The sequence below is a fragment of the Galeopterus variegatus genome, unplaced genomic scaffold (genome assembly GCF_000696425.1).
Source record: "Galeopterus variegatus unplaced genomic scaffold, G_variegatus-3.0.2 Scaffold2769, whole genome shotgun sequence".
Lineage (NCBI taxonomy): Eukaryota > Metazoa > Chordata > Mammalia > Dermoptera > Cynocephalidae > Galeopterus > Galeopterus variegatus.
Window position 1 is genome coordinate 103621 of NW_007728880.1, and position 21680 is coordinate 125300.

Below are 21680 nucleotides of genomic sequence, written 5' to 3' on the forward strand. Positions count from 1 at the left end.
TACATTATACGAAGTTATACGACGAGGGACGCGCAGCCCTCTGCCCCTCTGGAGCCGGCAGGCGCTCGGAGGTTGTGCGTGGCTGAGGAGAAAGTGGAGAGACGGGCCCCAGTGCTCTTCCACACCCAGGTTGCCGCTTTGAGGTAATTTCCCCGACGTCTCACACAGCGGGCTGCTAATTGAGCCCCTGACGACTTAAGATGTAGTCGAACCCCTCGTGGAATTGTCTAAGTATTTCCTGTTCGGTGCGCTCTGCCTAAAGCGCCGCCGGGTTTGAGGATTTGTGTGCACTTCTATTGGACTAGCTCCCCTCGTTTCTAAATGCTCTGTTTTGTAACAGCTCGTTTGTGACCAGAAGTTGGCACACGTTCCTGATGTTATTCAAAGGTACTGACTTGTAACCACTGGATAAGCACATTTTAGGACCTGCACTTCCATCAGAGTCCTTCCAGTCGTTTATAGTCACACTTACAAATCGGACTTTAAAAACTGGATGTTACTTAGGCAACAGCTGACTGAAGCTCAAGTTGAATAACTTTTTAGTCAAACTTTTTTTTTTTTTTTTTTTTTTTTTGTCCTTTTTGTAAACGGCCGCACCGCGCTCAGCCAGTGAGCGCATCGCACCGGCCATCCCTATATAGGTCTCCCGAGTGCACCACAGGCTCGGCCCTAGTCATACTTTAAAGCAGATTAACCATTATAGAATATTGTCTTCCACCCTTAAAAGATTGGGGGGGGGGGTACGAAATGACCTCTTGACTAATTCCTATTGCATCCTACAATCAACGATAGAAAAATCTAAATTTTAAGCCTTTAAGGTTTTAGGTTTTTAAGGCAATACATAAATTTACTTGAGTATCTTATTTCAGGGGAATACTTCCCATCACGTTCAGATTGATTTGTACCATCTGTGTCCTGCCAACACTTTTACGCCCAATTTTCCTAAATATGACTTAATCATCCCAAGTCCTCTTTAGATCTTCTCTAAGAAGCCTTAGCAGACACTAACATTGCCCACCCTTTCAAATATTTTCATGTTTACTTCGAAGTAGTCGATAATCGATTGAATCATTTTAGGATTTTTCTATCTTGTCTCTAGATCATAAATCTCTCCAATTCTGTAATGTTTAATATAGTTCCAAGTCTGTATTTGGTGGAATGTCAGAACTGCTCATTGTAAATTGGTGGCCAGCAAACACAGTGGTACATATTTGTATTTGTTTATGCGTATGTGTTTACACACTCTTTGTAGTTCAGCAAAAATTTTGGTCAATAGCATAACAACTTTAACCCTGACCGGCCCAAAAGTTCCAGTGTTTGAGGGTAAAAATTCAGATAGTTCTGAACTATAGCTATATATATAGATACATATATAGATATGTAGATATAGATAGGGAATCACTTTAATATGAAGCTTTTTCAAGTTTCTGGGCTTTGATGATTTTTTTTATCCAGAGGACTCTCACAGGGGCTGGATTAATTTATAAGATTCAGGGAAATTCCAACCTACTTTAGTAGATAATCCTAGGCGGCATTCCAAAGTATTTGGATCCAAAGTATTAGAATGCTTCTACTTCAAAGCCACTGTTGCAACTGCACCCTCTTCTTCTGAAGTCTTCTTGGATCATCTTGTATGCAGAATATTCTCTCTTGCCTCTCTGGTACACTCTTTAGCATAAATTGGGGTATTTTAACATCACCTGTATATCAGTTAATTCTGCATATGTGATATGGAGACCAATGATATGAAAACCAGTGGTAGAGTTATGATGAACAGTGGCATACAAGATTCAGAAGCAGCATCACTCAAAGCAACTCATCCAAACCACACGTACAAAAGAGTAGAGCAGTCACAAGTCCGGTAAGGGAAGAAAAAAAACCCAGATTTAGATTCAGTCATACAAGTAGGATAGACCCTATCTACATCTCCAGACTCTACCTCTCCTCACATCTTTCAGGCCACATTTGCCTGTTTATTTTCTATAATGCCTGCAAGACTTTTCCTGCCTCAGGGACTTTGCATTTATTCTCTCTGGTGAATACTCATCGCATCTTTAGAGAGAGACCTTCCCTACCACTCAAATTAAAATAATCTCCACCCCACTTCCCATGTCAGTCTCTAACACATTGCCCTGTCTTATGTCTTCTGCATTATCACTATCTAAATTTTCTATTTATTGTCTTTCTCTGCTAAAGTATAAGATACATGAGATCAGAAGATTTTGTCTATATTTTTCTCAGCTGAATCCCCAGTGTCTAGAGCAGTACCTGGATCGTAATAGACAATAAAGTTATGTTAATGATTAATTCACTCGAATTATTTCAACACAAACTAAGTTTGTAGTAATCATGCAGATGGTCTTTAATAAAATTGTTCATAATAAAGAACAAAAGAACTACCTTCACCCCCAAAGAAATGATCTAATACAATTATGTCTTACTAATTCATTTAAGAATTATTCTCTTTTCTGAAAAATAAGCTTATGCTAGACTAATTTTCAAAGCTGTACATTCTTTAAATGAAATAGATACTGACACACTTGTCCATACACAGGATTTTTATTAAACATACTTTGTGAGAAAAAGAACACACTAAAGTGCCAAATTTCGTGTCAGATAACTTAGTAAATATAATGGTGAAAAAAATCAAAGGGGGAAACATGATTTAAATAATCTCATAAAAGAGCAAGAACATATCAATCTTCATACAAGAGAACAATCTTCAAAATATAAAAGGGAAAGAAATCTCTTTTGTAGAAGAATATATTTCAGAATTCCACCTGTTGATCATTTCATTAAAAAAAAATTCTATTCTAAACACATGGGCAGTCTCACTCTTACCAACAAGGATGTTTTAATCAATGGTAGAAGGGGGATTTAGACTACTCATATACAGAGATAAAGTGACAGCATTTTTGTTGCACAGCATTATTGCTTACTGGCACTAACAGTGGAATATGGAGGAAATAGATTTCTGGATTCAATTGTTAGCAGAAAAATTAGTCTACTGCTAAAAATTAAGAAAACAATAGGTTTCAAGCTTTACCTATTCCCAAGTAACACAAGCATTAACCAAACATTGCCAATTTGTAGGAGGCTGTGAAAAAAAAAAGTGAAAATACTCTTTTGAATATTAGCTCTATGTTACTTGCCACTAAAAATAGTCAATGGGCTTATTATAAATATATAAGGATTCAGTAGAGACCTAAACTAGCAAGTGTAATATGAAGCTAACAGGATAGTGTCAACATATCTTGGGATGTTCTAGTCAATGTTTACGTAAAGTATTAGGAAGAAATCAGTTGAAAAATGTATGCACATTCAAAATGAATATTTGTAAAAGAGATCTTCGTGTATGAGCTATCCACAAACGGAAAAGCATTACATACATTGTGGGGGCAAAATAAATACTTAATGGTTGGCTGACTGACCAATTGTACATACCATTTCAGAAAACCTGGGAAATTCAGGTGCAAAATATATTACTATACACATTTCCCTAATAACATCCCATCAACATATATATACTTCATGTCATAGTTAAAACTATGTTACCAAAGTAGAATACGTAAAGTGTCAAAGCAGTTAAAATTAAGTTTTGAGTTAAAAAGCTCCTGCTACTTATACAAGTGTAAACTTTGAGGTTTATTTGAGAATTAGTTTTCATATATAAAAAAAAGCTTAATGTTAATGAGCAATACTTATCACTTTAAAATTTTAGACAATATAGAAATTTACAGAAAAATTAAAGTTTTAGACCACTTTATGTAGTTGGAGGAAGAAAATAAAAGGATTAACTTGCATTATGATTTTGAATACATTTGTGATCAAAATTAAATAACAAAACAATCAAAACACATTTCACAGCAGAACCTGCAAAAATTTTGTATTGATCAAAGAATGAATTAGTCTTGTTTTAATAAGACTTTCAGGAAACAATTTAATCATGAAATAATCAGCTTGACAATGAACATATTCCTATTATCAATATTGATTGATAAATTAATTGTGTTATCCAAAAAGCTTTGTTGACAAATTCTAACTAGTATGAACAGGATACTGAATTCACTAATGAGTATATAAGTATTTTGAGCATTCAAATAACCTCTGGTTTTATACCCACTACATTTCAGAATTCTGTAAACTATGAGACATTCAACGTGTTAATGTGGCAGAAAATCATATTAACTGTTTCATTATTTTATTCTGTTCAGTCCTTTTCCCATTAAGCATGCAAACACCGTCATAACCATCTTTGGTTTCACTTCTACGAGGTCATCAGGTAACGCATATATCCGGGCACCAATCTTTCGAGCAACTGAAATGGCATATCTTGAAAAGACAAGAAAAATATCTTGGTATTTGTTATCTACTGTGTTTTCACTTAATATATTTTAATAAAAGAATGAATTTTGATAAGATTAACTTTGCAAAAAGGTTAAGTTTGTGAGTCTTAAATCACATTCCCCATACAAATTGTACTTAAAATGTTATTTTTAAGGACATGGTAATCTTTCCTGTAATGATTTTTAGAGAATTAAAGGGCCGCTATTTCTAATATAAACCATAAAAACTTACTTAGCATTGTTCATCTTGTCCTCATCAGACAAGTTTTCTCTCTTGATCATTTCTTGACGAATGGCATTTGGTGCAATAGCATCTATCAAATCTAGAACAGGTAAACTAGTGCTAATAGATTTATCCTAGAAAATAAATAGATGAACATTCATATACATATTACCTTTAATTTTCATAACTGTAGACTCTGCTGGTCATAGTCATATAACTGAAAGCAATTTATAAATTTGCTTTGTACTTAACATTCAGCTTTTCTGCAACCAGCACACATAAGAAACCATTTAAAATATGCTTTTCCTTCAATCTTTATACAAGTTGTAGTGTAGAGATTTGTCACCATACCTGAATAAGGCTTGTGGACATGAAAGTTCCTAAGTATGCTAACTATAGTAGCCATTCTGTAAAAAATACGCCACTTTTGAAAGGGAATGGGAGATGAATTTTAAATTAATAATTTTACCAGTTCTAGTAATATTATGTTTCTTAGACCATACATTCCTAAGCTTTCACTTACTATTTTTCAGAGAGAAAAATGAAATAGTGAAAAGTAACTATCATTTGCAAAGGCATTGTTCTTGTTGCTTTACATGTTTTAGTTTATTTAATCCTCTTTTTTAAGTCCTAACATCCTGGTAATAAAGGAATTATAATCCCTCTTTTATTTATTTATTTTTTTCCTTTTTTGTCTTTTTTCGTGACCAGTAACGGGATCGCAACCCTCAGTGTCGCGCCCGCACTGCGCTCAGCCAGTGAGCGGACTGGTCTCTATATGGGATCACCGGGCCAGCCCTATAATCCCTCTTAAAGATGAAAAATATAATGTCCAGAAAGCTCAAATGACTTGTTTACACAACCAGTAAGTACAGAACCAGTATTTGAACCCATGACAGTGTGACCCTGCCGCCCAAGATTCTCTTCATTTTGAAATTATCTCCAGGGTGAACTGAAAACAGACAACTACATTCTAGTGGATGGAGCACTGTAGTTGAAGTCAGAAATCCTCATCTGAACTAATTTTACCACTTACTAGTACTTGAACAAATTATTTGTTCTCTCAGCTCAAATAATGGCAACTGCTGCTTACCCAGAATCTACTCACTCCTTACAAGTTTCTCCATCCTCACAGAACCCATATTTTTGCTCTGTCTCCATACCTCCCTCACATGGACATGTGCTTCAAGGAAAGCCTACCCCATCCATAACTCCAGGAGTGAACCTGAATTAATTCAGGCCATGCATTCTCAATTGGGGCAGGGTGACAAACTTATTTTTTCTATGTGTAAAGCATAAAGTGCATAAACAGATACACAGTATATTTCTGCATTAAAATTTCATGGGAGAGGAAAGATTATAGGGAAAAAGTTTTAAAAGACTTCTTGGGATAATAATGAAAAAAGGTTGAAAAACACTGGTCTAAGCTAAAAAGAGTAATCCTATTACCACAGCAATTTAATTTGAGCCTAATTTAATTAATCCGTAAAGCCAGCAGCTCCCCCCTCTGAATGAGAGAATGAAACCTGTGCCACAACAGCAGTTATCCTATGACCAAGAGGAGAACCAGCTTTAGGGTGAAGTTGGCACATTAAATGGTATTGCCTCAAACAATCCTGAAGAGTACCCTACCTCGGGATTTTGGTGGTTATAGTCAGTACCTTTCCTTTTGGTTTTAATCACTTTAAATTGGGTTTCTGTTACTTGAAGCTAAAAGCAACCTTTCCTAATCTCCAAAATGGGAATGTCACAGGATTCTCAGAAATATTAATATAGGTGAAACCGTCTAGTACAGTTCCTAGCCAAGTGTGGGTTAATAAATGTCTGATTAAATAATTTGAAGCCACGTGAAGAAGAGTAACAGGCTGCTTTTTTGGACCATGAATCTATGAGCCACTTCATTTATTAATTTTAGAAAAACATTCTTCATGATCAGGAATGTTCATTTTATGATACAGATCTTTAGAGGGGACAGAGATAGAGGGTAAAAAGAGTTAGGGCCCTTAGGTCTATCTGATGATGGTAATCTGGATCTGGGTTTTTAGCCTCTTACCTATTTCTGAAAAATCCTCATACCTGTGTTTTCTCAATGTACAGTCTGCAGACCACCTACATGAAAATCACCTGGGGTGCTTCCTAGAAGTGCAAGCTTAGTCTTACTTTGAAATTAATAAAGCTGGGAATCTACATTTTTAATAAGCTTTCCAGATGACTCTAAAGTACATCATTATACTTTATGTCATTCTAGAATAAATTTTAAATTTCTGTGGGCTTTTCATATATTTCTACAATGATTCAAAAAGAGACAAGTGAATTGTTTCATTGAGCTATATTTTGATTACTTATCTGCATATTAGTGGTATTTTAAATATTTCTTCATTTAGATTTTAAGAAACAAGGGTTTTTCTACCTATTTCCTTATGACTGAGTTGAATGAAAAGTTTTGTTTGTAAAGATTATATCAAATCCCTTATCTTCTTGTTGCCAAGAAAATAGGCCTATCTTCCAACTCCTCTGATTTATACATTATCAGTGAAAGATATTTTACATTTGCAAAGGGGCAGGGGTTATAGTGAAAACCCTTAGTTTAGTATGTAAATACATTTCAATCCTTAATCATAAAAAAATTACTTAAGCAACAAGAATTTCTAGAATCTTACAAAGAGTATTAGACTGGACCTTAGCTTGATTTTTAAGATAGTGAATTGTATCATCTCTTTCTCTTGATTTGATACATACTACTATTAGAACATTCCATCCCATTGTTCTTCCTGTCATTTTTTAAAATGAAAGTGGAAAGCAGTGATATGGTCACCAGAGTTCCCTAAAAGGCTCAACAGGAACCCTTCCACATATGATGCCATTATATATGGGCAGTGCCAATAGTGTACTGTTATGCTCTTTGCATTTGTTAACTTATTTAGTCTGACAACAACCCTAGAAAATAGGTATTATTAATATCCCCATTTTAGATACGGGGAAACTAAAGCATAGAGAAATTAATAACTTGCCCAGGGTCATACAGATACTAAATGATGAGCCAGAAATAAGTTCTGTTTTATTCATCAATTGATGTATCCCAGCTGTTAGTGTAAACTGCTAAGGTTTCTGTAAAACAGATGCCTTCTCCTGTGCTCCCACACTCCCCCCTTAGCTGACTGATAAAGTACTGCTGGCACCCCATATTCTGATTGCTCTTTTCTCATTTGCTTCCTTCCCTGAACAGGGACTAGCAAGGCACCTGACACAGGGTACACTTTGAACATTTACAAAATTAATGAACAAAATGTCACACAGCTAAGTGGCTGAGCTAAGAATCAAACTCAAGGCCGTATAACTCCAAAACTTGCTTTCAACCTCAGATGGACTTTGATGTGAAGCCCAGGTGTTCTGCTTAAAAGTTGTATGATGGTAGGCAAGTTATTTAACTTCTCTAGAGCTCACCTTTTTGCTCAGTTATTTTGAGAATTAAAAGAATCAATAACGTGTAAAATACTTAGCACAGTGACACACAGGACAGAAAAGATGGTAATTATGATTACTGTTATTTGCTGGTATATCACCTCCCTATTATCTTGCTGAGGGAAAATTACTTTGGAAGTAAAATGGGTAAATTTGTCTTTTCTATTTGTCTAGTTTTAATTTGTATAGTTGTAGCACTGCTTTGATTATGACTAGAATGTTCTTACTAGTATCACTTATTATGGCCTTCAAACATAATTCTTTCTATGGTCAGAAAACACCTCCCCCACCCCAATTTTTTTTTTTTTTTTTTATCCATTCACTGCCACATTTCTTAACCGTTTGCATTCTCTTTAAAGATTTTATTATCAAGTACCCATAAATGCCAAGCACTTTTGCAATATGTTTCTGCCTCATCAGTTCTAAGTAAAACCATACTCTCAGGTCTGCTGTTCTGTGAGTGCTCTCCCTTAAAACGTTTGTATACTCCCACTTTTCGGCTACCTATTTTATTCAACTGGTCACCAACACTGTATTACCAGTTCTAATGGCTCCTTTCATCCAACTCCCCATTTCCTGAAAATTACCTCAGATTCAACAAGCTTAAAACTGAATTCATCAGTTTTCTAGAAAGCAGCTACACCTCATGACATCCCCATTTCTGTTATTGTTACATCTGTTTTCCAATTACCCAGGCCCAAAACATTAAGAGTTTCAACTCTCCTCTCTCCTCTGCTCTCCTAAATCAAGAAACAAAATCTTAGCTGTTCTTTTGCAGTAGCTCACAGCTATCCATTCCTACCAATTCTGGTGCCCAACCCCAACCCCATACATACCCTTATCACTTCAAATCTTGAGTACTGCCTTGAATTCTTATGCACTATCCTTGCATTTATACCATTCTCTCTCCAACCCATCCTGCTCACCACCTTCAGATCAGTCTTCCTAAAACAATGGCCTTTCTTACATTTCTTCCTTTACTCAGTAGTCCTTATTTAGACCAAATTCTTCCACAATTTTGACCTAGTCTGTATCTTGCACTACATCCCTTAGGAACCATCCTCTGGTCAAAAACTATTTCTCTTAACCTTCTCAGACTTGCCTTTATTCAAGATGGACCCTTCTAGCTCATTATCTATCTCCCTCTTTTTCTCCACCAATTCAAATCCCACTTCCATCTATGATGTTCAAATCAAATCCGACTTTCTCCATTCACTATTCACTAATTCAACTAGTAATGATAATATTAGTTGTATTACTTACTTGGATTTTATCATTTACTCTGTGGTACTGTTACCTTTTCAGTTATGCAAGTTTTGTCTTTCAAATAAATGGTGAACGCTCTGAGGGCCAAATTAATGTCTTATACTTTGTATCTTTTTCTTTACCTAGAAAAGTTACTTACTAGTAAGAGCTAAATAAATATTAATTTGTTCCTAAATATTTTCTCATCGTATTTTTTTTAATAAATTAATGTGTAAATACATATAATTTCAGTATAACAATTTTAAAGAGTAACTGCCAATTACAGAATTGTATAATACACCCTCATTTCTGTTTTACATTTTTAAGTTATGTTTTATGTCTAAAATATATAGAGACAAATAATGAACTGAAAATTACTTTTTAAAAAAATAAGCAACAACAAAAACTTGGTGTCATTAGTTTCTTCCAAGATAGAAAAAAAAAAGCACTTGAACTAGGACCCAGACAGTATCTCTGCCAACGTCCAGCTGTGCTGTTTAACCCACTTTGGGCCCCAGTTTTTGGTGAAGATGAGAAGATCGAATTTATCAATTTCTGATGTTTCCTCTGCTCTACAATGCTGTTAATTATATAGAGCAAAGGCAAAGAGAGGAATAAAGATGGGTAGAAATCTTTTAGGATAGCTTAGTGTTTCATTTGTTTGTACATTATTTCACTAAAAAAATACAAATTGATTGCTGGTTTTTCACATATAATAAAATCACAAACACAAGGCTCACTAAACAAATGTGTACAAGCAGACATGCTTATTTGTAGCTTGCATGCAAAAGCAAAACACAATGGAAATGCATGAAAATTAGTGGGTATGTATGTGCAGATCACACTGAGTGGTTTATGAATCATCCACAAATGCTCAGAAGTGGGCGTTAAGTGCCATTATGAAGCCATATGACAAGATATTTTTTCCTACCAGTTTTCTCAATTCCCACTTGAATCGGTTTGGCTGGCTCTGTTATGCCTTGGAAATGGTGTCAATACAATTCTGAGACTGCTGCTAGGGAGCACAAAACAGTATATGTCCTATATAATCAATGGCTTTTTACTGTTATTTTTCATTTGACAACTGGATTTTTTGGGTCTATTCTATTTCTTTTTTAAGATTAGATTACCAGAGACTGATAATATTAACCTGCTTTATACTCAAAAGGACAACTGATCAAAAATAAAAGATTTCAAACTGAATATTTCTAGTTTACACATGCCAAATAATTAGTAAATGTGTTTCTGAGATATAACATTAATGTATTTCTGAAACTAACCAATATAATTCCAAATAAAAATTCCTTCCTAAACTTACAAAAAAATTTTAAATAGTCTTGATTACCTTAAAGCTGGAAATAGAAGTTTTTTTGTTTGCACTTTTAAGAGTCTGATTGACCCATTTAATAATAATTTCATCATTTACTTTTTCGCCCTCTCCAAGATCTGATAACACATTCAATGTATACCTGCAACAGAAAAGATATATGTTTGAGACTGAAAGGGGTGAAATTTGCTTTCATATAACATATCAGTATTTAGGTAAATATTTAAGAAATAGTTAAGTTCTAATAAATATTTCTAATTTTAGTCTGACACTTGCACTTGGTTGCATTACAAAGTTATAAAGCTCACTAATCAGAAATAAAAACTACTATATGGTATTTTTAAACTATAAAACAACTCCTTACAAGTCCATTTTTAAGAGGCATTAATAAAAGTGATTATGTTTCTAGAGACAGACCCATTTTTAAATGAAATATAATTTACCAAAAATAACCAACAGTAAATCCTTTAAAATAAATATATTTTACATTATATATTTCACTGTGTTCATTATTCTTCAAAAATAGCTAAAAGTTTAGTTCAAACAACTTGAAGGAAACTGACAGTATTGCTATAAATATGTCATTCACCTTCTCATCAGCTGCCATACCAACGCCAGAGTAAGTGTTGAATTCCCTTCATTTAGGTCCTGCCCACCAATGCCAACCAAAGAGAATTTGGCCTTATTCTTCCCAAGTTCCACTGCATAGTTACAGTTTTCAATCTATAAATAAGTAAAAGTTTGGGTATAAAAACAGATTTTAAAAAACTTATCTCTTGTATATGCGAGCCTAGTTCAGTCATCTGAAAAATAATTATGATGATACCTTAAATTTATATGACCAAATTTCATTTCATAATAGTAATCCAGTGAAAGCAAGGAAATAATTATTCTCATTTTATAGCTGAAGATATTAAAGCACTGAGAGGTTAACCTAGATAGAGGAACAACTAGCTGAAAAGTTTTAAGATCCCCTCCAACCTTAAAAGTCTTGACTATCCAAGATTACACAACTTATTAGTGGCAAATCTGTGACAAAAACCCTAGGTTTCCAGGCCAGCCCGGTGGCACACTGTAGAGTGCGCCGCTTGGGAGCGCGGCAGCGCTCCCGCCATGGGTTCGGATCCCATGTGGAGACCGGTTCCCGCTCACTGGCTGAGCGCGGTGCGGGCGCAACACCGAGGGTTGTGATCCCGTTGCCAGTCCCCGGTACGGGCGCGACACCGAGGGTTGCGATCCCGTTACCAGTCAGTTAAAAAAAAAAAAAACTCTAGGTTTCCTATACTCCATTATTATAAAAAATAAATATTTTCTCTAGATTTAAAATTAAGGAACATGGAAGAAAGTAGTTGTTTCATTAAGAATCTTAACTTCATCACTCATATTCTTTATCTACATCTTACTCAACCTCTGAAATTCAGCTTTTGGCCCACTTTCTTCAACAAAGGCTTAACCTTAACTATACCAGCTGATAAGGATCCCACATTTGAACTCCTAATAATGCTTATTATGTAATGTTTATACACCATCTTCTACTTATATGAAGGCTTTTATGTGTTTTTTTATTTTGGTTTTTGGGTGGGTTTCTTTGGCCAACCATAGTGTAAGCTCCTTTTAAAAGACAAAAACTTTTACATGTACAAATCTATATCATACTCTCCCCCACCCCAGCCCAGGACCCAGCTCAGTGCCTGCCTACAGTAAGAATCTGATGCATAAACACCAAGTAAATTATTTACCCACCTGCCTACTTTCCAGCTGTATAAGTCCAGTTAAGTTCTTTCACTAGTAAAATTTTTTGTCTATTTTGGCCTCTATTCCCCATCATCTAGAGCTATACTTCTTATATCAGGACTTGTATATTATATATATATCTGAGTCTTTTTTCCAGTGAAATTGTAAACTCTCATAACCTTAGAAAATCACCAATAGGAAACAAGTGCTCACTAAGTACTTTTTGTAACAGTATAACTGGTTTCTCTTAATTTTCTTTTCCAAGTTAGTTAAGGCCCCATTACAAAACAATTTGGGCTAGCCAGTCAGCTCAGTTGGTTACAGCATGGTGTTGATAACACCAAGGTCCAGAGTTCAATCCCTGTTACCAGCCAGCAGCTGGGGGGGAAAAATTAATTCACCTGAGATACACTTTTTTTTCAAAGAGTAAGAAAATATTTCCAGGAAAGGTAAAAAATAGATCACACAATAACAGAATTTATACAAATAAATGGATATTATTCCTTAAAAAGAAACCTCCTAATTCCCAAAGTTCAGTTTATTACAAATAAAAAATGCAAGAAGATCCTTTGAACCTGCTGTAACATCTGCCTGGTTCACTTCATAAATTCAATAAAATCTTTGATACATATTCATTTTTTAAAAATGCAAACATAATATTCCAAATTTTTTTTCTTTTTCCTAGTAATAATATTAGAAGTTTAGCCTGTTTAATAGAAATGTATAGAAATATGCTACAGAAATGTATAGAACTGAAAAAAACAGATTTCCTAATTTATGGAAAATAACATCAACACTCTAATTATGTTAGAGTATGAACAGGAGAGAGAAAAACCAGCGTATTTTACACAGACACCCATTTCAATGGGAGAATTTTCTAGCCAACTGCAATAATCGCTTATGTGTAAAATGTGTTTCAATTAAGAGCCATTTGCTTTATATTTAGTTTGACCAAAATTTCTAAGGGAGAGGATGGTGAGAAAGGAGCTCAGGTTGCTAGTATAGAAGCCTAAGATGTTGATATGACTAGCAATCAGAGGGAAACTGGAAACAAGTGCTAATATAAGGGAAAGGATGTGTTCTATTTTTTGGCAACATTTACTTCCAAATTTGGCAGAACAGTTCTAAGATCTGGAGAGGTACCAAACTAGAGAAAGAAAGAAATTAAGTTCTTAGAGGAACGCCATATTTATGGTAGTATTTAAAACCCTAAAAATGGATCTGCTCCCTGAGGATATAAACACAGAAGAACTGAGCCTTGGAAATACCTAAAGTAGTGAGTCTAAAAGATGAAGAATCTATGAAAGGTAAGAATGAACATAAAGAAAGGAAGAAAGAAGGGCCCGGTCTCACAGAATTAATGGAAGAAATGATTGCCAAGCACTTTAAATGCTTTGAACAAAAGTAAAGCTTAGATCATTTTTTAAACATCTTCAATTTATTTCAGGCTTTACGTTTCATTCTATAAACAACTAGTATTTGTTTTTTGAGGTTTTGTTTTGTTTTTATTTTTTATTTTTTTATTTTTAAAGAATCTCTTTAAAAATAAAACCGGTAAGGGGATCTTAACCCTTGACTTGGTGTTGTCAGCACCATGCTCTCCCAAGTGAGCTAACCGGCCATCCCTACATGGGATCCGAACCCGTGGCCTTGGTGTTATCAGCACCACACTCTCCCAAGTGAGCCACAGGCCGGCCCGAGGTTTTGTTTTGTTTTGTTTGAAGCTGACAGTACAGAATGTTGAAAGGAAGCACTCTGCATATGATTCATTTGTGACATTTTGGATTTAAACATTAATAATTTCAGGTGTAATGAATAGTTCAATTTCTGTTTTCCTGTTACATTTTGCACCTGAAATTTTGAAGGGAAAAACTCATGTAAAATTAGTCAACAAAATTTTCTGAATTCTACTCCCATGAAAGGAATTACTGTTTAGACAAATCAAATGAAATTAAAAATGTAGACAGTCCAACCACTAGAAATGCTGAAAAATATGAATATTACAAAGTCACTAAATACATGTTCATTCTAGAGATGTGGAGGGAAATTAGAAGTCCATTTTGAATGCATGTCTCTGTGTGTGTTTTAAACAAATTAGATTCGTATCATGTACATATGCAATACTGTATCTTGCTCATTTCCATGTCACTATTACTAAAACACTAAGACATTATTTTTATTGGTACATTTTACTTCATCTTATGAGTGTATCAATTTATTAACCCTTTATTGAACAACTAGGTTTTCTTTTTCACTCTATAAACATTGCTATGATTAGCATTTTGGCATACAACTTCTTGTCTGACTTTCTGATTTTCATTAGGATAGATTATTAGGTCAAAGGATTTCCTGAAGATTATTAAATGTATTACCAAACTAATTCTAGAAAGATTATACAAATGAACACTTTCACTAACACTGTATAAAGTTCAATTGTTTTAAGTTAGGTTTCTTTATTGTGGGTGAAAAGCTTTTCCTGTGTGTATTATCCATCATTATTTCTTGCTCTGTGAATTGTTCACTTTTGTTGCTCTCTCATTTTGATATTCCTATTTCAGTAATAGCAACTGAGTTTCAGTAATTGATTTGTATGAGCTATTTATATATTAAGGATAACCATTTGTCATATTTGTTGCAAATATGTTTTCAAATTTAGTTTGTTTTCTTTTGGTGATATTTGTTTTTGCATTAAAAAATTCTTTTTTGCATAAAAATTCTTTTCTTTTTGAAGAAAAAATTATTCAAAATTTTATTACATTTAACATTTTAACTCTTTATACCTTTAATCCAATTGGTATTTACTTTGGTGGATGAGGTATGGTAAAGATCACTTTTTTCCTAACCAGTTAACCAGTTTTTCTGGCATCATTTTTTGGATGATCCTTCCTTTCCCTACGGAATTTAGCAACCACTTTGTCATATATTAAGTTCTTATACTTTAGAATAAGTTTCTGGACTATGTTATTCCATTCCATTTATGTCCGTATTAAAGCTATTTCAATTACTGTACCCATAAATTTTTGTATTTTTTCTAACAACTCCCTCAACATCCTTGGAAAAAGTTCTTGACTATTCAGGCCTGTTTCTTCTTCCAATGAAACTTTAGAAACTCTTTGTAAGTCCCATCCCCAACACACACATAATTATTCCCCAGTCCCCATGCATGCAAAGAGAGTTTTTACTATTCTAACTGGAATTATTTTCCACCTGGAAGTTAATTTGGGGAAAATTAATATATTTATAATATTTAGTGTTTCTATCCAGGAATATGGTTATATTTCCATATTCAACTAAAGACAGTTTTAAAATAATGAGAATACAGGTCAATTTCATAATAGCCGTATAGACAAATTACAGCAAATTGAGTCTTTTAATTTGCTTAGTATAGTTAAATTATTCACATCATTTTAAATGAAAGGATAAAGTTAAGTGAAAGTATAAAACTTTAAAATCCTATATGCTTTTATTTTAAAAGGTAAATGAGCCTGAAATAGAGTGTAAAAAGGAAAAGCAAAAGCAAAATTGAATATCAAAGTGGCAATTCAAGAGAATAAACAGGGATAAACATCAAGGATACAACAGACCCCTGTTTAAGGAAGAATACTGGGAGATAAACATGTCTCTTTATAGTTATCTACCAGATTTTCTCCCACCAGCTTAATCAAGTCACTGCCCTCCTCAAAAACATTTAATGACTTCCCATTGCTTGTATTTGTTTAAAACCCAAGCTCCTTAATCTGGCATCCAAGTTCTCAATATCTGGCTCCATCCAAACTTTTAGTGTTCACACTTGCTGCTTAACAATCAAAATTTTCCGCTATAGCAAAAGTACTGTACTCAATTCCCAGAAACACGTCTTATACTTTCCCACCACTATCCCTTTTCTTAACTTTAGGCCCTTCTCCAGTCTCCTGACAAAACTCTATCCATTTCTCAAGGTCTAACTCAAATACCACCTCCTACAGGAAGCCTTTAAGCGCAATCTGTGGCCTTTTCTTCCTTAGAACTCATAATGTTCATTTTTGCTTACACTGTACTGTATTGTAGTTGTTTGCACACATATCTCCCTAATTTCTATAGGGCTTCCTGAGGATCAACTCCACGCCATGTACTTTTTTATATCCTGCATAGTACTATACAGGTAGTAGGTAATCTATAAATATCTGTTAAATAAATTAATGAATAACCACTAAAAATTCAGTAAGTTGTGGCAATTATAAAATAAGAGTGCATTTATGGTGCTTCTCAAAGAACATTAAGTACAGCAACTTGCTAAAGACGAAAGCAGTTACATAAAGTGTCTGGGGACAAATACTTATTAAAGCAAACGTGTAAAAAGGCTATTAAACTTATATTTTGGTTTGAATCAGAACTGTGGAAACAGATCACACACACACTTTATATCAGAACAATATGTCCACGGTCATTATTTCATTCACCTTCTTCATGTTCCCGCCAAGAGCAGGATAAGGAGGTTTGTTGACGTGGCTCCAGTTGACTGGCACTCGGATCATTTCGTATAGCTGAAAGATCACTATAGCATCTGCAAGGTCACTAAAACAGGAAGGAAGAGCAGATGAAGGAGGAGTAAATGTTGGTACTACCTAATTTTATTAAGTACACTGGAGATGGACCTATGTCTTTAAAAACACAACAGGGTCATTTAATGCTTAAAGAATGACAGGACATATCATTTGACCCAGAACTTCAATCTAAGAATCTGTCTAAAATTTTTTCATAAATGTTTGCAAACATATATTTATAAGGACGTTCACTGCCACAATATTTATAAATTTGGAGACAACTTAAATGCCTGGCAGTAGGGGGCTGTTAGTAAACTATCCATAATAAGAACTCCTAGGCCACCAGCAGACATAGTAATGTTGATCTGTATGTACTGATATGAAAAGCTGTACAAGACAAATTTAGTTTTAAAAAATCAAGTGGAAGAACACTTCATTCAGTTTGATCTCATTTATTATTTAAAAAAAAATTAGTCTCAAATGTATTTATATACCTGTATGTGCTAAGAACTGTTAATCGCAATTATCTCTGGGTAGGAGAAAGGGACTATGAGAGGGGTAAGGGAGGAATTATCATGTTCTGCATACTTACATATTTCCCGAAATTAGTATGGTGAGAATAAATTCAGGTATTACTTATGTATTATAATTTTTTTTTAATTTCTTAAAAAAATTATAGCTCATAAGAGCTACTCAGTAGGCAGCTGTTCGTGTTCAGTAAGAGGAAGGAATTTATAAGCAAGTAGGAGTTCTCAAAGTAAGAATACTTTGGATTCAGAAAAATATGTTCTCCTGAGAAGCTTAAATTACATCTGTAGAGTCTGTTTTCAATTCTGTATGCTAAGGCAATTGATTTTTTTAAATTGCTAGCTCTTTGATGTATTATGTGGCTTTCTCCTCTAACAGCTTATCCACTGAGTTATGTTTTGCTAAGATTCATATAAAAGTTACTTTGCATTCTCTGAGCACACATCATGTTGCAGTGAAGGGGACTGGACCCTGTGTTGAGTGATGGAGTCTAATATGAAGGTAATTAAGATGTGACTAGGTTATCTGTAAGCACATGGAGCATTTTCTAATTTAAAAAAAAAATCACTAAAGTGATTCTCTCTGGAATCTCATCTATTTCACAAATTTTACTTTTTTACTTTAAACGAATTCATTCTTATTGCTGTGTTGTATAGTATTATTATTTGTGTCTTGCAAATAGGAAAACTGAGGCCCAGAGAGTTGAAAGGCTTTGCAGAGACTTTAAGATGAGTTCTAGAGCCAAGTGGTCATAGAAAAACTCTAAGACTAATAGTTCTTGAAATATATTCAATAACTTGCTTAGAGATGAGAATTTTCAGTTAAAAATCAATATAAATTATTCTAGTTACTCTGGTATGGGCTGGATATACTGTAAGTGGAGAGCTAAAAATGCTTAGGGGTGGGTTTAGGAATATGAGCCAGTCACAAATTCATGGACTCATGGTTCTCATGCCAACTAGACATCTAGCTATTGTTTTTCTACATCTGATGGTTCTCGTTAAGCTTACGTTACTTTTGAAAATTTTCTTAAAGTAACAGTCCCTTTCTCAAGAAACAATCACATATGCCTAGAAGCCCTGTGCTACATTTCAAGATTTATATAACTAAATCAGGATATCTTTAACTAAAAAACTTGGTCAGTTCTCTTCTCCGCTGTCAGCCACAGAGAACTCTAGTATCCTTGACATTTATGAAACAGTTACCATGAGTCTCAACAAATCTTAATCTCCTAATAAAACCATATTTAAGTTACTAAAATTAAAAATAAATCTCTGCTGGATACAAAACTATGCTATCTACCCTAAGCAAATCATTGTGCAGTATATGCATGTATTGCATACTCTACCCCACAAATAAGTACAAATAAATGTTAAAAAATAAGTAAATAAAAATAAAAACAAAAAAATAAATCTCCATTGCTACTACCCAGATTGTATGTTGTTTGGTATGTACCTCTCCAGATTTTCCTTAAAAATTTATATACAAATACGTAAACAGTCAATTTTTAAATAAAATGGGATACTAGACTTGTTATTCTTTTCTCTCAATTATATATTATACACATTCTTTAAAATCAGTCCATAAAGATCTAGTCCCTCCTCACCTCTAATATTTGAGTTTTAACTGCCTTGCTACTGTAATGGGACGTCCAGTCTAATTGACATATATCTCTTCTCATCTAGCAAGAATTTACACACTACAAGAGTTTTTCAAATATGGATTGGTCTATCACATCAAAGCCAGTTACCATAATAAGGCAATACTGGTTTTAGATTTTAAAGAATATTTTGAATGTACACCAAGGAGCTGAAATTATTGCATTATAAATCCTGTTAGGCAGTAAACTTGGTCTGTTGGGACATTAACCTTCAGTTCATATTTGAATAATAATTTAATCTTCTTTAAGGAGTTTCCTTGGTATGTAAATTGTTAATAGATTTAGTTAGCTAGAACTTTTTCCTAAAAAAATACAACTAGCTGGAGTTGAGTTATTTTGCATTTTTTCAAAGCATGCTGGTAGATTCTATAATAGAGAGAGAAGAAAGTTTTCCTTCCATCCACACCTAGACAGACACGTTGTTAACACTACCACACAGCACAGGAAATGATTTAGTAAGATATTTTCTTACTCCTGTCAAGGCGAATAATATGTTTTCACTTTTAAACAAGAATGGATGATACAAATTATAATAATTACTCAAAACAAGTTATTTCTACAAATTAGAAAAAATATATACAAAAGTGGAATAATTGAGGGTTTTGGAAAAAATAAATTTTAAAATATAAATTATAACAGAAAAATATTGATAAAATGATAAGAACAATTTATCAAATATTACTGTTATTCTAATAATGGTAAAGTTGAAATAATTTTTATTTTCATGATGAATAACTATAAAATAAAGATTATATTTACTGAATTATATCAAAAATTATAACTATTATCATATTCTTATATTTTCAAATGATACTTTTATTTTAAAATCTACTATACTGCCAATCTTCAGCATTCTGAAACTCTAAATGTTGGCTAAAATTCTTGTGATTTGAGAAAATGATCTCAAGTAAACATACCTATAGATTGAAAGATGAAAAGTTGGACTCTGACAATAAAGTTGAAACACTGGTGCTGATAACACCAAGGTCAAGGGTTTGGATCCCCTTGCCAGCCAGCCATCCCCCAGGGAAAGAAATAAAAAGGAAACACAATAAAATATTTACCTGTACAAATGATTAATGTATGGGTTGACCCCCAAGGAATTCATCCAGTTCCGAAACGTCCTCTCCTCTTTGCTCTCTCCTAGAGTAGACACAAGTTTATGCTGATGATTCAATACTAAGGAATCAGGAATTATTTTGTAACCACTGTGGCAGATACAAACTAGCCATACATACTCTGCCATGGTTCTTTAGATACTATAGTTTCTTAAGTGGTGGGGAAAAAGTCTCTTATTGCCCAAGTCTGTTTTTCCTGCTTAGTCTAGGAAGCTTCATTTCCTCTAAATTCTGTCCATCTACATTCCCTTATTTGATGTCTGTGAACTACTACTCAGCCATGGGTTTCTCTGTCCAAAAATGTAAGATGATTAGATGCAAAAAGGATTGGCTTCATATTAATAAAACAAAATATTTTAGCAGTCAGGATAACATTAGCATATTAAGCAGAAATAGAAAAGCTCTACCTTTCCCAATGCTGTTTCTAAATTTGTATATATTGTGGTTTTACACAGGAAAGTTTCTGGGCACACAGACCTATACTTTAATTACACCAAACAATAAAGGAGAGAGGTGACTACAGGTAATATAAAAACAGGCAATGAGGAGATATAATTATTTTATAGGCAAGTTTAGGGCACCCTCTAGACTTTGGCCCATGTGAAACTCGTAACACAATTTGACATATAAACCTATAATCTGAGCTTCAGTGGACCCATTGCTATATACCCATTCCTACAGTCATCTTCAGACTAAGTGCCACATATAGTATAAATCTGCACACCCAGAACAGGAACCAAAACCTTGTAAAATCTAAAGGATTCTGTTATTTGTGCTAACTGTTCAGAAAATACAGTGCCCACTGTATTTTCATGTGGTTTTCAATGCTATCACCTAATGGCTTTCCCAGGTTCTGCTTTAATTCTTGCTCTGTTAGATTATATAGCCATATAATTTCTTGCTTAAAGTTTCCCTCTGGTCTGGATAAAAGGTAACTGATTACTCTGTTGTATCTGCCATGACCACTTCTATATGAGAAACTTTTTACAAAAGAACAAAGTTAAACTAAATATTCCTAGCAACCATGCCTGTCTTGTTCATAGGAGATATTAAACATGTACAAATTAAATATCTGAACTATCCCCAGTGTGACATAAATATAAACATACTGTGATCAATAGCTTAATCCATGTGATTTCCATTTACCTTTCAGTTGTTTCTGTATAACTATTTGTTATAATGCTGTATATATTAAATTTTTTTCTAGTAATCAGAGAATTTTTACATTATTTCCTGCTGGGAAAATCCAAGCTATGTCTTAAAATTACAAAGATTGATAGCGTCACAATGGTTTAAATTTTTTTTTTTTTTTTTTTTTTTTTGGTGGCTGGCTGTTATGGGGATCCAAACCCTTGATCTTGGTGTCATAACACCACACTCTAACCAACTGAGCTAACCAGCCAGCCCTGGTTTAATTTTTAATTAAAATAATATCCAGGGCCGGTCCGGTGGCGCACTGGATAGTGCACCGCTTGGGAAGCGCGGCAGCGCTCCCGCCCGAGGGTTCGGATCCC

The 21680-nt window shown here is 34.1% G+C and overlaps 1 protein-coding gene across 1 annotated transcript in view; it reads right to left on the reverse strand.

Moving 5' to 3' along the window:
• Positions 1-2543: 2543 nt before the first annotated feature.
• Positions 2544-21680, reverse strand: part of PLS1 (plastin 1) — a 115754-nt gene continuing 96617 nt past the window's right edge. Inside the window, exons 11-16 of the mRNA XM_008582933.1 lie at positions 20113-20191; positions 16777-16891; positions 11193-11326; positions 10622-10745; positions 4579-4703; positions 2544-4332 (exon numbers count right to left, since the gene is read on the reverse strand). Of these exons, the coding sequence (XP_008581155.1) occupies positions 4197-4332; positions 4579-4703; positions 10622-10745; positions 11193-11326; positions 16777-16891; positions 20113-20191 (713 nt within the window). The 3' untranslated portion in view covers positions 2544-4196. The remainder of the gene's footprint in view (positions 4333-4578; positions 4704-10621; positions 10746-11192; positions 11327-16776; positions 16892-20112; positions 20192-21680) is intronic.